At 45.2% G+C, this 12,821-nt stretch overlaps 1 protein-coding gene across 18 annotated transcripts in view; it reads left to right on the forward strand.

The window, feature by feature from the left end:
- DTNB (dystrobrevin beta) overlaps nucleotides 1-12,821 on the forward strand; it is a 247,703-nt gene that overhangs the window by 207,690 nt on the left and 27,192 nt on the right. For 12 of the 18 annotated variants that reach the window (XM_047782486.1, XM_047782488.1, XM_047782490.1 and 9 more), the window contains 2 exons: nucleotides 839-935; nucleotides 6,419-6,439. In XM_047782486.1, the coding sequence (XP_047638442.1) occupies nucleotides 839-935; nucleotides 6,419-6,439 (118 nt within the window). Of the gene's footprint in view, nucleotides 1-838; nucleotides 936-6,418; nucleotides 6,440-7,857; nucleotides 7,912-12,821 lie in introns of those variants that run through there. The other 6 variants (XM_047782487.1, XM_047782489.1, XM_047782492.1 and 3 more) reach the window with 2 other exon arrangements.

The raw sequence follows: 12,821 nt of genomic DNA on the forward strand, positions 1-12,821 counted from the left end.
CCCTAGAAAAGGCAAAAAAAAAGAGTTCCCTTTGTGGCTAAATGGGAACAGGCCCAACTAGTATCCATGAGGATGTGGGTTTGATCCCTGGCTTTGCTCACTTGGTTAAGGATCCAGCATTGCATGAGCTGTGTGTAGGTCACAAATGTGGCTCGGATCCCATGCTGCTGTGACTGTGGTGTAGGCCAGCAGTTGCAGCTCCGATTTGACCCCTAGCCTGGGAACTTCCATATGCAAACGGTGTGGCCCTGAAAAGCAAGAAATAAAAAAATTTTTTTTAAATGTAATAATTTGTATCTCCTAACTCCAAACTCCCAGTCTCATACCACTCCCGCCTCCTCATACCTTGGTACCACAAGTCTGTTCTCTATATCTGTATCGCCATGTTATCTACCCAGCGTGAGAGCTTAAGGGACTTGCTCAGCATCTTCTACACTGGTAAGTAGCAAAATCAGGTCTAAAACCCATTTCACTGGCCTTCAACTCTGAAGACCCCTTTATCTTCATTTACTTCTCTTTCTTTAATATTAAATAGACACGTTACATACAATTTTTAATTTTTTTTTCTTTTGAGGGCCGCACCCAAGGCATATGGAAGTTCCCAGGCCAGGGGTTGAATCGGAGCTGCAGCTGCTGACCCACGCCACAGCCACAGCAATACCAGATCCTTAACCCACTGAGCGAGTCCAGGGATCAAACCCGCATCCTCATGGGTACTAGTCGAGTTCGTTTCCACTGAGCCATAATGGGAACTCCCAATTTTTCATATTTCTAATTTACAGTGTCTTTTTGTGGCCTACTGTTCCTCCATCATTGATGAGCCTTTCCTTTCTGGCAGGCAGCGGAAGGATGAGCTGGAGCAGAGGATGTCGGCGCTGCAGGAGAGCAGGCGGGAGCTGATGGTCCAGCTGGAAGGGCTGATGAAGCTACTGAAGGTAAGAGCCAGCGCCGCCCAGGTCTCCTCCTCCTCCCTCTCAGCTCTTCTCGTCCATCCATCTTCACCCCCAGTTCAGCTCCTGCCTCCTCTGTGACGTCAGAACAGGATGGAGCTAAAGGGTTAAATATTGCTGCTGAGACTCAGTTTTCTGGTAAACCTCCATAAAGTTAGCCTAATTTAGGACAAAAGTCGTCTAATTTAGATGTCTAATTAGTGTAAAGCCTCATTATAAAAAATTAGTAACTGCAACTAGAGTAACGGGCTTGAATAGTTGCTTTTATGAATAAATAAGAATGTTTATAAATAGGATATTAGCTATATATGTATAATGAATATTTCTCAAGTATGTGAAGTTCCTTTTAAGACAAGTTTTCAAATATTCTACCTCGATACTTAACAAATATTATGTCCTATTTTAATAAGTATTACAGAGGCAAACCAACCTAATCGAACCAATTCTAATCAATAAATTTATCTATGAGGAGGAATACAAGGTTTAATATGTTGGGACTTGAATCAATCTGGAATAATTCAGGTGTCCCTGTCTATTTTTATTGAAAAATCTATTAGAGCCCCTACATCCTAGAGCAGAGAGAGGCACGCTTGGCATTTCAGTGGCCTCACTTGAAGGATTTGATTGGCGCTGAACAGAACTATTCGCCCAGCTCTGTAGCAGCAGTGCCAGGGCACATACGTTTACGCTGTCGAGTCCTGAGTCCTGTGTCTGTACTGTGAAACCACTGTATTTCGTGGTGTGACACAGAGTTGGAGGCCAGTGTAGAAATCACAAGGTGTGGGGTACCCCAAAAGCCAACTGAGCAGGTGGATTTAATCCTGTGACAAAGTGGCTTCCTTAAAGCTTTTGAAAACAATCGTTTTGGAGTTCTTGCTGTGGTTCAGTGGTAATGAACCCAATTAGTATCCACAAGGACACGGGTTAGATCCCTGGCCCCACTCAGTGGGTTCAGAATCCGGTGTTGCCATGAGCTGTGGTGTAGGTCACAGACATGGTTCGGATCTGGGGTTGCTGTGGCTGTGGCGTAGGCTGGTGGCTACAGCTCCGATTCGACCCCTAGCCTGGGAGCCTCCATGTGCCAAGGGTGCCGCCTTAAAAACAAAAACAAAAAACACCCAATCATTTAGGACGAGGAGAAGCTAAAGGATAATGAGTGATAGGAGGCTAAGGAAATCACCTAGGCCCAAAGTGACAAGGCTCTAGAGCAGGAAGGTTTCACTTGAAGACTTTTCTTCACCTTTCTCCTTCTAAACCAGTCCTTTATTAATGAAGCTAGTGGGTAGATGGAGTGTGTGTGTTTTAAAGTGACTTTTGGCTTCCAGTAGACAATCCCGTATTTTAGTCTTGAGCTGAGTTTTTTCTAGCTTTGGTCCTAGGTATTCGGGTTGTTTTGTATGGGCATGTTTCTATATTATTAACCCTCTTAGCAGGCTTTCTCCCAAGAAATATGTCATATCTAAATGGGTCTTGCTTAAAGAAAACCTGGCCCAAATCCCTCTAATAGCTGTCAAGTAGCCCGCTAAGCAACCTACTCACCCACTCAAGATAGCAGAGATGTACTTAAACACATGTGGCCTGTGTAACATCTGGAGCCATGCGGGGCTTTGAAAGCCCTGCCTTTGGGCTAGTCCACCTGTAGGACAGAAGGTCATGGGGGATTCACTTCCCTTTCAGCAAGATGCTCTCAAGTATTACCCAGACGTAGTTGGGAAGGTACCCGGGGTGATTTTTGTAAAAGGCAAAAAGGTTTATGCAAACTGAAGGGAAGTCAGAATGCATTTCCCCTAAGTGTCACGTCAGCTTTCCCGTCAGCTGGTTGCCCTCAGCGTTCCTTAGAGTTCCTGGCTCGGAGCCCCACGTGCAATGCTGTGACCTTGTCTTGTACTTCTGATACTTGCATTCAAGGGCCAGCAGAATGAACTGATGCCTGGCACTCTGTTCCCAAACCCTGAGTTTCTTTGTACTTCCAGCCGTTGTCTTACAGTTATAATTTCAGTAAAATAAGCAGGTCCCCACTGCTCTGTTTTGTAGGATCCCCTACCAAGTTCTTAAATGCCTTTTCATTTGTCCACCTGACAGTCTGAGGTCATTCAGAAAGGCCAGAAGAACTTGCAGACGGAAACCAGGAATGTTGTCCTCTTATGCATTGATTAAGAATTCACAGTTGAAAGCCTCAGACCTTTATTAATGTCCAGCTTCCTAAAAGGATTACCACATAATCTTAGTTTGTGTATTATATGCATTCCTAAAAGGTCATACCTAGGAATCGCTGACTTCTATTAAAATCTCAAAGGTGTTTTCCTCCTATTTAAAATATCTTCACCACCCATAATAAAAGTACTCTTTAGAATCCTAATTTTAATTTCAAAGGAGAGCTCTGCGTTCATTGATGTTCAGTTCACTAGCATTTAATTCTCTCATAAAACAGCTGTAAGCAGTTAGTCAAATGGACAGTTGAGCCACGTGGTCTGGGATACTCATGAATTAAAGTTTCCATTTCACAGGGAGTACTTTCATTTCATTGCTGCCGTGAAATATTATTTACTTTGTCTATTTATTTGAAAATTGATAAGTTAGAGAAGCATATATGTGAAGTATCACCATTGTTTATTTATTCAACAAAAAAATCTAAAACCTTTTTGAGGGAACAAGGTAGGGTTAGAAATTAATCATACGTTTATTTAACAAAAAAAAGTATTGCATTCCTCAGAGTCATGTTCAGATATGTGGTGTCTAATGGTGACTAAGACTCAATCCCTGTCACCAAGGAATATCAGGAAGCTTCTTATTGCTATTTTTCCTAATGGTAGAACGTAGTCTGCCTGCCAGTCAGATACCTATGTTTCAGAATGTATCTTTACGTTTCTACCCCTGATTAATGAGTGTATAGATAGCCTCTGCCTTCAACTTCCTGTTTAATCTAGAAGTAGTTATATGTTGGTATTTTAGTTTCTAAATCATGTTCCAATATTTTTCTGCCTCATTTTCCCTTTTTCCAGTATTGCTTTTGAAATGCGTTTACCAGATGAATTCTGTAGTTTGGAATTTTAACCTCATTCGCAGATGAGATTTTGAATGTATATTTTTTACTATAGGTAACTATGGCGACCATGGCATTACTTTGGCCACCCAACCAGATACCCCCCAAGTGGATGAGTCTCTCGTGTTTTTAGGTGACTTGAGCAGCCCTAGATTTGTACGTTATGATCAAGGTATTATTACCCCCTTTAAATCAAGTTGGGTTGCCATCAGTCACTGTTTACCGACCCCAACTAACTAGTTGATAACAACAGGGTTCTAAGACCTTATGTCTGTCCCATTTGCTGTGTTGACAGAGCTTTCAAGGCTTTATAGGGTTGACTTTTGTGAGTTTGGCTTACCCTAAGTAAGAGTTTTGTCAGAGTCCACCGTCTTGCAATCCCAGCGCACACAAGGGGCCTCCAAGTCCTGAAAGCGCCGCCCTGTCCACGCTCCCATCCTAACCTGATATGTGTCTGTGGCACAGTATAACGATTTTATGTCATTGGCTAAACTGTGTACAGCAGAGTCACCACATGTGCAAACATGAAACGTCCCTTTCTGAATTTCCCTCTTCCGCTCAAACAGAGCAATGTCGTCTCCAGCGCCAGACCTGGAGAGAACAGTGAAAATACGGAGGTGTCTTAGACAACTGTCCTAAGAAATGACATTCTAGTTTTCTGATCTCAAATGCAGTTCCAGCTTGTCAGGATTGCCCGCTCCCCCACCCCATCTCAATTTCCATTTCAACATGTAATGCCAGCAATAGAAACATTTTAATTGTTTGATAACTCTTCTGTGGCTGTTTGCCTGGCCTAGTGAATGGAAGAAAAGCGTTCTGCCCCACCGGGAAGCCTGGCTAGGCAGGGAGATTACCTCCCAACTGTAAAATTTGGATCCCTCTAACTGGAGCCATGTATGCCTGATGTAAAAACCACAAGACGCTAACTTTCTCAAGGTAACTCAGCTAAAGTGTAGGGCCCTCTTTGCCTGGGTGCCTGTGCTTTTAGGTTTGGTCAGGCATCTAGCAGTGGGCTTTCATAATGAAGAACATCTGCGGGTGCTGAGTTGGAGTCCCCTCAAGCGACATCTTGGTACCCACTTAATTCCTGGTGCATGTGTCTCCCTTACAGGAGTAAAATTACTTTCTCCAAGTTCTTACTTCCCCTCTCCCTTTAGTAATCCCCTGCCTTTGCCGAAATCATTCTCGCCGTTGCACCCAGGATCTGCAGACCGAGAAGCCCTCAGCCATTCCCAAGACTTCCTCCACACATGTTCTGGAAAGACAGTCTGCACAGATGGATCCAATTTAAATAGAACCATTGCAGCAGCTTTGAGATTTGTGTATTTGGGGCAAAGAGCAGAGGCTTCCTGACCACCGTTACCCATGATGAGGCACAGAAAAAGGAAGCCACGAGACCCATTAAAAGAGTAGCTGAGAAGCATAGGACTGGCAGAGAGGAACTCAGAAGTGTTTATCTCATCTTCATTGTGCTTCGTACTCCATGTCTAGAGGTGCAGGCTGAGAGCCAAGAGTTAGCAAGGGCCTGCTCCGAGCACCATGTCTGTGAGGCTCTGAAAGCCAGACACCTTATCTTACCTGCATGTTTCCAGTGCTTTACGCATCAGGAATACCGAATGAACCTGTGTGCAACCCATGAGACACTGACTGAGGTGGAAAATTCTTTTTGAAAAGCCTCTTAGGGCCTTGAGGCAGTGTCCAGTTTATTGGGGGTTGGGGATCCATGTGTGTCCTTGACACGAACCGCAAAGCAGCCCCAACGCTCCAAAAGTGGAAGAGAAGGAACTACACAAGAGAATCTGGGTCCACTGGAATTGCCAGTTTCCAGGAAGTTCTTAAGAGCAGTGGTTCTCAGACCAGGAGGATTCAGCATCAGCTGAAAGTCTCGTGAAACAGCCCTGCCACTACCCCAGGAGTTTTGATGACATGGGCAGGGGGCAAAGTTTGCATCTCTGACAAGTTTCCAGCTGATGCTGCTGGTCTGTGTTCCACACGTTGAGAACCACTGGCGTAGAGAAGTGTACCTAGACCCACGTGGTGGTTGTGAATGGTGAAGTGGAATGATCATTGGGCTTTTGAGTCATGGTTGAGCTGCTTCTTTCAGTTCACCCTAAATAGTGATGTGACCTTGGGCAAGTCAAGCTCTCGGCCTTTTTCATGTGTAAAAGGGGAAGTTGGTCTAGATGGTTTATAAGGTTCTTTCCTCCTAACTCTCGAGGTTAGCGTTTAAAGAACTGGATGGGGCAGAGGCTGTTCATTTTCTGTGCAACTGATGATGCTCTGACGGTCAGGCCCTTGGCTCTCTGGACCTGTGGGCCTGGCCTGGTTTGCCTTTTTCTATCGCTTTTTTCCAAATGTTTGTGGTGATGGGCATTAATTTCTCTCCTTTTTCCCTCTGCCTTTTTTTCGTCTTCAACACCTCTAGGAGGAAGAGCAAAAGCAGGCAGTAAGTGAACTTCAGAATCCTCCACCTGACTCGTGCTCCTTTTGCATGTTCTTCTGTCCCTCATTTAACTGTTCCATACCTTCTCCTCTCCTCCCTGCACCAGCATCATCTCTGCAGCATTGGTTATGTGTAAAATCCTCGGCAGTTCTCGCCATGGTGGTGTAAAATGGCCTAAAAAGCCACATCTCGTTCACCTAGTAGAGCATGTTCTTATTAGAAATCAGAGCTTGTTGAATTTGTTTTCCCAGTACACATCACTTGTGTTTCCTTAAATGTGCATGACGAGCCAGGCTACAGTTGCATTTTCTGCACTTACCTTCTGTGCTGCTTCAGGATTACAGCAACTTTAATTGCTTGAAACAACTTGCATTGTGGTCACGGGAGCCTCATGGCTAAATACTGTGTCATAAAAGACTGTGCATAAAAGTGAGTAGTTCTTTTGAGAACTTTAGATGTTCTTTTAGCCTTGAACGGGCTTCTGGATGCTCCAGCTCCAGGAGCCTTCATAACAGAGTTACCGGTGAAAACTAAGGGACTGGTTAGGCTGTAAGTGATTTCCTGTCCAGAACCTACTCCAGAGGGAGCTCTGGTTTTTCTGAGCTGCATGGTATTTAGGAACAGTTTGTTTGTTTTTATTTTTCCTGATAGCCACTAACCCACACAGGAAAATCAGTTGAGGGCCTACCCACAATAGTAACACCATATGTTTACATAACATCATAAGGTTTTCAAAGCATGCATTTTTTTTTTTTAATACATGCTAAAGCTGATTTTTACCTCAGGGCTTTTTTCTTAAAGAGAGAAATAAGAAATGTGTCATTTCTTGTTCAAAAAACAAATTTATCGATGTTCGAGATTAAGAATAGGACTATGAAACATCCTATTTACTGTTATTTCCAGTTAGGAGAGCAGTGGAATCAGAGGGTAAAGGGAGAAGAAAGGAAGAGCTAGGTAATGAGGGAGGAGGCAAGGAAAGACTGAGAGAGGCTGTCAGAAAGAGGGAAGAAAGGAGTTCCTTTCATGGCTCAGTGGTTAACGAATCCAACTAGGAACCATGAGGTTGTGGGTTCGGTCCCTGGCCTTGCTCAGTGGGTTAAGGATCTGGCATTGCCGTGAGCTGTGGTGTGGCTCGCAGACGTGGCTCAGATCCTGTGTTGCCGTGGCTCTGGCGTAGGCCGGCGGCTACAGCTCTGATTCGACCCCTAGCCTGGGACCCTCCATGTGCCAAGGGTGCAGCCCTAGAAATGGCCAAAAAAAGAGGGAAGAAGAGAGTGTGAAGTCAGGGTAGGAGAGTGACCCAGAGGTCTCATTGGCCTTAATGTAAACAAAGTGTGTTTATTTTTGTCTTTCTTTGGTTTTGTTTTTTCCTCACTCCTGCATAATTTATCACTCTGCTCTTATGGCACTTTCACATCAAGGGACATTCGCATGGGCAAAGCAGGAGAAGACCTGGATAGAAAGTCAAGCCCGGCCGTTAAATGCTTCTACAAGGAAGTGACACACCTCACTTCCACTCCATTTCTTTGGCGAAAGCAAGTCACGTGACCACACCTACCTTGAGGTGGGGGCAGGAAAGCACAGTCCTCCAGGTTGCTTAGACGTAGAGAGGCAGGTGCCTACCACAAGTAGGAGGATGAGCGAGATGGTGTTGGAGGGAGGGAAATAAAACATCTGTTCTTCCTTCTCCCACTCTTTTCCTTGACAGTCTCATCCTCTTGCTGTGACCACACCCTTCCGACCGCTCAGGGCATCACCTCACCTGTAGTTGCTGGCACCAGGGCTCCCCCTCCTTTTTGTCATCCCTCTGCACCCCAGAGGTGTGCTTTACAGCTAAAACCACTTGCTGGGAACCTCCCCCAGTAGTCCAGCCAGAGTAGCCTCTCCTGATCCTTCTCTAAATGTGCCAGCTCAGAGCAAATCATGTCATCGGGAGCATCCCACACCTCACCCGAGCACACCTTCCAGAATAGGGCAGACATTAAAGATATTTCTTTATGGCAGCAGTAGGCCTGCCAATAGATACTTTAGGGTGGGGGGGCTGCTCCTATGGCATACAGAATTCTAGGGATTGATCAAACCTATGCCACAGCTGTAATCAGAGCCACAGCAGTGACAATATCAGGTCCTTAACTCGCTGAGCCACCAGGGAACTCCAATACTTAATTTTTAAAAATTTTATAGATTACAGTCTAATCCAAGAACCAGAAATTGTCACTGCTGGTCTATTATTTCTCAGGTCAATTTAAAGCTGGTCTTGAGCAGACAGGGATTAAATAACACGTTCATTCTAGTGGCCTCTGATTGTGTGTGAGACCATCCTCCCCTCGAAGCTGGCAAAATGAGAAGCTAGGCCCGGATCGCCGGCCACTCATGAGCCACTTGTGTGCGTGTTGGGAGTTCTCCGCAGCCAAGGCCTTGAGCTCAGGTTCTAGTCCTCACTGTCCAGGGGACCATCCGTAGCGCAAACTGGTCCAAATTAGTTTTCCTCGTCTTTCCCCCCCGTAGTATGAGGCGGGACGTCCTGCCGTGTGGATACAGGGAGGAAGCTCTTCTGTCCACATCACAGGTTTCATTTGGACCCACCTAAGGCTCAGCAGTGAGGCTCAAATTTGGGCTTTCTGTAGTTCAGCAACATTTTGAATGTGTACAAGGGGAAAGACCATGAAGCTCCCGACCTCAAGCTTCTGCCTTAATCTGTATCATTACTGGGCGAGGCACCAAGAGGTACTTAACACAGAGCTAAGTCGTAACCCTTTCCTCCTCCTGGGTTCTGGCCGGTGTAGTTTAATTTCTTCCCTATCAGAATGTATTACCCTATATGGGGCATAAAATAATTATAAAAGATTTTTTAAAAGAAGAATTTACCAGTCATGCTTCCCCACACGGACTCCGTACATCCATGACATCCATTACAGGGAGCTTTTTATGCAGTCTGCCTTCTTCATTCCCTTTCAGGGATTATTTTGGCTTTAGGGGAATTTGAGAGAAATGCGTAATAAGTGTGACTTTGAGGCTGCAGTTCTACCGTCGGCCTCAGCCACCTTTCCAGAGCTTCACTGCCATTGGTACCTCCACTGATAACTCCTCTGTCTTTCCTCGCTGCCTCCCCCCATCCTTCCCCCTCGCTTTTCTCAGATCCAAGGGTTATAATTAAGGGCACAACTGCCTGGCTATTTCAGATAAGAATTCATTGAGTGACTGTTCGACCCACGCCGTAGCCTGCAGTTTAACAGGCTCAGGAATTAGATTGTGTCGATTGAGTCAGGTTAATCAGGCCCATGATAATCGTCAGACTGTAATTAAAGGCCCTAGTCTGCCTTTTTAACTACTCCATCCCCTAGCACTAGCCCAGTGGCCACCGCATGACAGACGGTCAATAAGTAGTTGCTGAATGAAAACTGGTGTTAACCAAATTTATAAGATTTTGACTTAAAAGCAGTATGAATTCATAAGTTTATTCATTGTAAGGGACATAGCAGTAATTTTGCTTGAGGTACTCCCATATAATAGGTAGATCTGTTCAAGAGACTACATGATGGTTCAGAAATATCCTTTATAAAAAAGAATCAGAAAAGCAAATTTCTAGAGCTCCCTGGTGGCTCAGTGGGTTAAGGATCCGGCATTGTCACTGCTGTGGCTCTGTTTATGGTTATGACTCAAGTTCAATCCCTGATCCAGGAATTTCCACATGCTGTAGGTGTGGCCGAAAGAAAGAAAAACAATATTATCCAAAAAATAGGAAGACCAAACTAATATATTAGTATTAACTCTATTTTTATTTCCATCTAAAGAACAGATACTGATTATGTAGAGTAAATCGTCCTCTTTTGTTTTAGTACAGATCATATATAAAATACAGGATTATCCATAGTTATTTATACCATTTGAAAATATCTCGAGGGAGTTCCCTGGTGGCTCAGAAGGTTAAGGATCCAGGGTTGTCACTGCTGTGGCATCAGTTCACTCCCTGGCCCAGAAACTGCCACATGCTACAGGCATGGAAACAAAAAACACAAGGAAAAAGAAAGTATTTTGAATATTGTGGAGTAAGAACCCAGTGCCCAGAAGCGGAAATGTGGTTATGGGATTTACCAGCGTGTTACACAGGGGTACAAAGGGTTACAGAGGGGTGCATTAAAGTCACAGCAGATGGATGAGGTCCTGCTGCTGAGGGTGTTTACTGTTGAACTGTGGGCCAGTCCCTCAAGGTCACAGTCCTAGGCTGGGGGGATTTCAATGTACAAATTTATTCTAGGAACACCTTAGGGTTTTATTTTTTTTCCCAGAGACTCAACATACCATAAAATTTCACTGCTGGATTGCTAACACCAAATAAAGTGAGCTACCCAAGGCAAGGGTTCAGTTTATTCATGAGGATGTATTCCCTTAAACATTTCTCCTATTAGAATATCATCAAGTTTGAAACTTGGAGTTTCCGTTGTGGCTCAGCAGATTAAGAACCTAACTAGTGGCATTCCCCTTGTGGCTCAGCGGAAACAAATCTGAGTAGTATCCATGAGGATGCAGGTTTGATCCCTGGCCTCGCTTAGCGGGTTAAGGATCCAGCGTTGCTGTGAGCTGTGGTATAGGTTGCAGACACAGCTCAGATCTGACTTTGCTGTGGCTGTGGTATAGACCGGTGGCTATAGCTCCGATTCAACCCCTAGCCTGGGAACCTCCATATGCCACAGGTGTGGCTCTAAAAAGACAGGGATTAAAAAAAAGAACCCAACTACTATCCATGAGGATGTGGGTTCAGTGCTCAGTGGTTAAGGATCCAGCATTGCCACAAGCTATGGCATAGGTCGCAGAAGCAGCTTGGAGTTAAAGACTGTAGACAGTGATGTATGAGGATGGGGGGCTCCCACAGGGGTGGCCTTGACCCGGTGAGTAGGGTGGTGGTCCAGGGGGTTACATAGGTGGTTCTCTGAGGATTATGTGATTAGAGGAGCCTTGGTGAGTCCACCGAGAGACCATGGCCACACTCGGGACCTCGTGTTCAACTTCAGTCAGTTAGGATGTCAGATGGGACTCAGCCCTTGCCATTTTTGATTTCCAGAACCAAACAGCCCACCACAACTACACCAAGGAAAGCATGGTGTGGGCTGGGTCTCAGAAGCCCCCATCTCTGACCACACCTTCACCAAATATGCCCCAGAGGAAGGGCCCTCAGTATTTAGTTAGCCATGGCTGACCCATGACAGACCTCCTGAATGTTAACTTCGTAAGTCTAAGAGAAAGTACTTAGAAAAAAAAAAAGTACACAACAAATAAAAAGCTCCTCTTTGTCCATTAAAGAGACTACTGATGAACCCCTTGCTGTGTTCAGGGGTCAGTTCCCTCTTGGTTCACTTAGGCCTTGGACACATTCTCTTTGCAAAGTGATCCGCATGCCTTGCTGAAGTTTTGTGAGCTCCCATCATACTCTGAAATAGAAGTCTTGAGTCTACTTCCTGCAAGGTAGAGGACTGCCATTTATTTTTGTCTTCAGCCCTGTCTTCCTATGTTCAAGTGAGCAGTGAAGAAGCTTGGCCTTTTGGAGGACAGAAAGAGAGCTGCACAAATCCCACCCTCAAGGAGCATGACACTTATTTCATGATTGACGCAATGCTTTGTATATAGAACACAAGCCAGGTCAGTAACAGCTAGAGCCATAGGCACCACTGCCGCCCTCCCAAGTTTGCAGGCTGCTCTGGCTGTGCCCCCAGCCTTTAGCCTGGGTTCCAGTCCTGGTCCGTGTACACAGACTCTCTGCCAGAGCTGGCTGCCCACGGATGGCCTTGCGAAAATCCACAAAGTGTGCTCATTCAGCAGTTTCACCTCCTGAACTCGCTATAGGGACCTGGTACCTTGTTGGGGGGTTTTGTTTGTTTGTTTGTTTGTTTGTTTCCTCCAAAAGAGGAAATGTCATTGCAATATTGAAAAAGAGGTACTCGGAGTTCCCTTCGTGGCTCAGTGGTTAATGAACCTGACTAGGAACCATGAGGTTGCAGGTTCAATCCCTGGCCTCGCTCAGTGGGTTAAGGATCTGGCGTTGATCTGAGCTGTGGCGTAGTTCACAGACGCGGCTCAGATCCTGAATTGCTGTGGCCGTGGTGTTGGCTGGCAGCAACAGCTCTGATTCCACCCCTAGCCTGGGAACCTCCATGTGCCATGGGTGTGGCCCTAGAAAAAGACAAGACAAAAAAAAAAAAAGTAGGTACTTGCATTTTATTCCCCCAACTCTGTAAACACTCTAGGGAGTTTATAGTCTGAGGATATGTGGGGTGGGGGTAGCTTTTGGGTCTTTGCAGCACCCCCAGTATTTTAAATCATTCTCAATGACTCACAACCTGAGGGATTTCCTCACCTGCTTGGTTTTTTTTCTCCTCCTGTACTGCAT

Source organism: Phacochoerus africanus, chromosome 5 (genome assembly GCF_016906955.1).
Source record: "Phacochoerus africanus isolate WHEZ1 chromosome 5, ROS_Pafr_v1, whole genome shotgun sequence".
In the NCBI taxonomy this organism is placed as follows: Eukaryota; Metazoa; Chordata; class Mammalia; order Artiodactyla; family Suidae; genus Phacochoerus; species Phacochoerus africanus.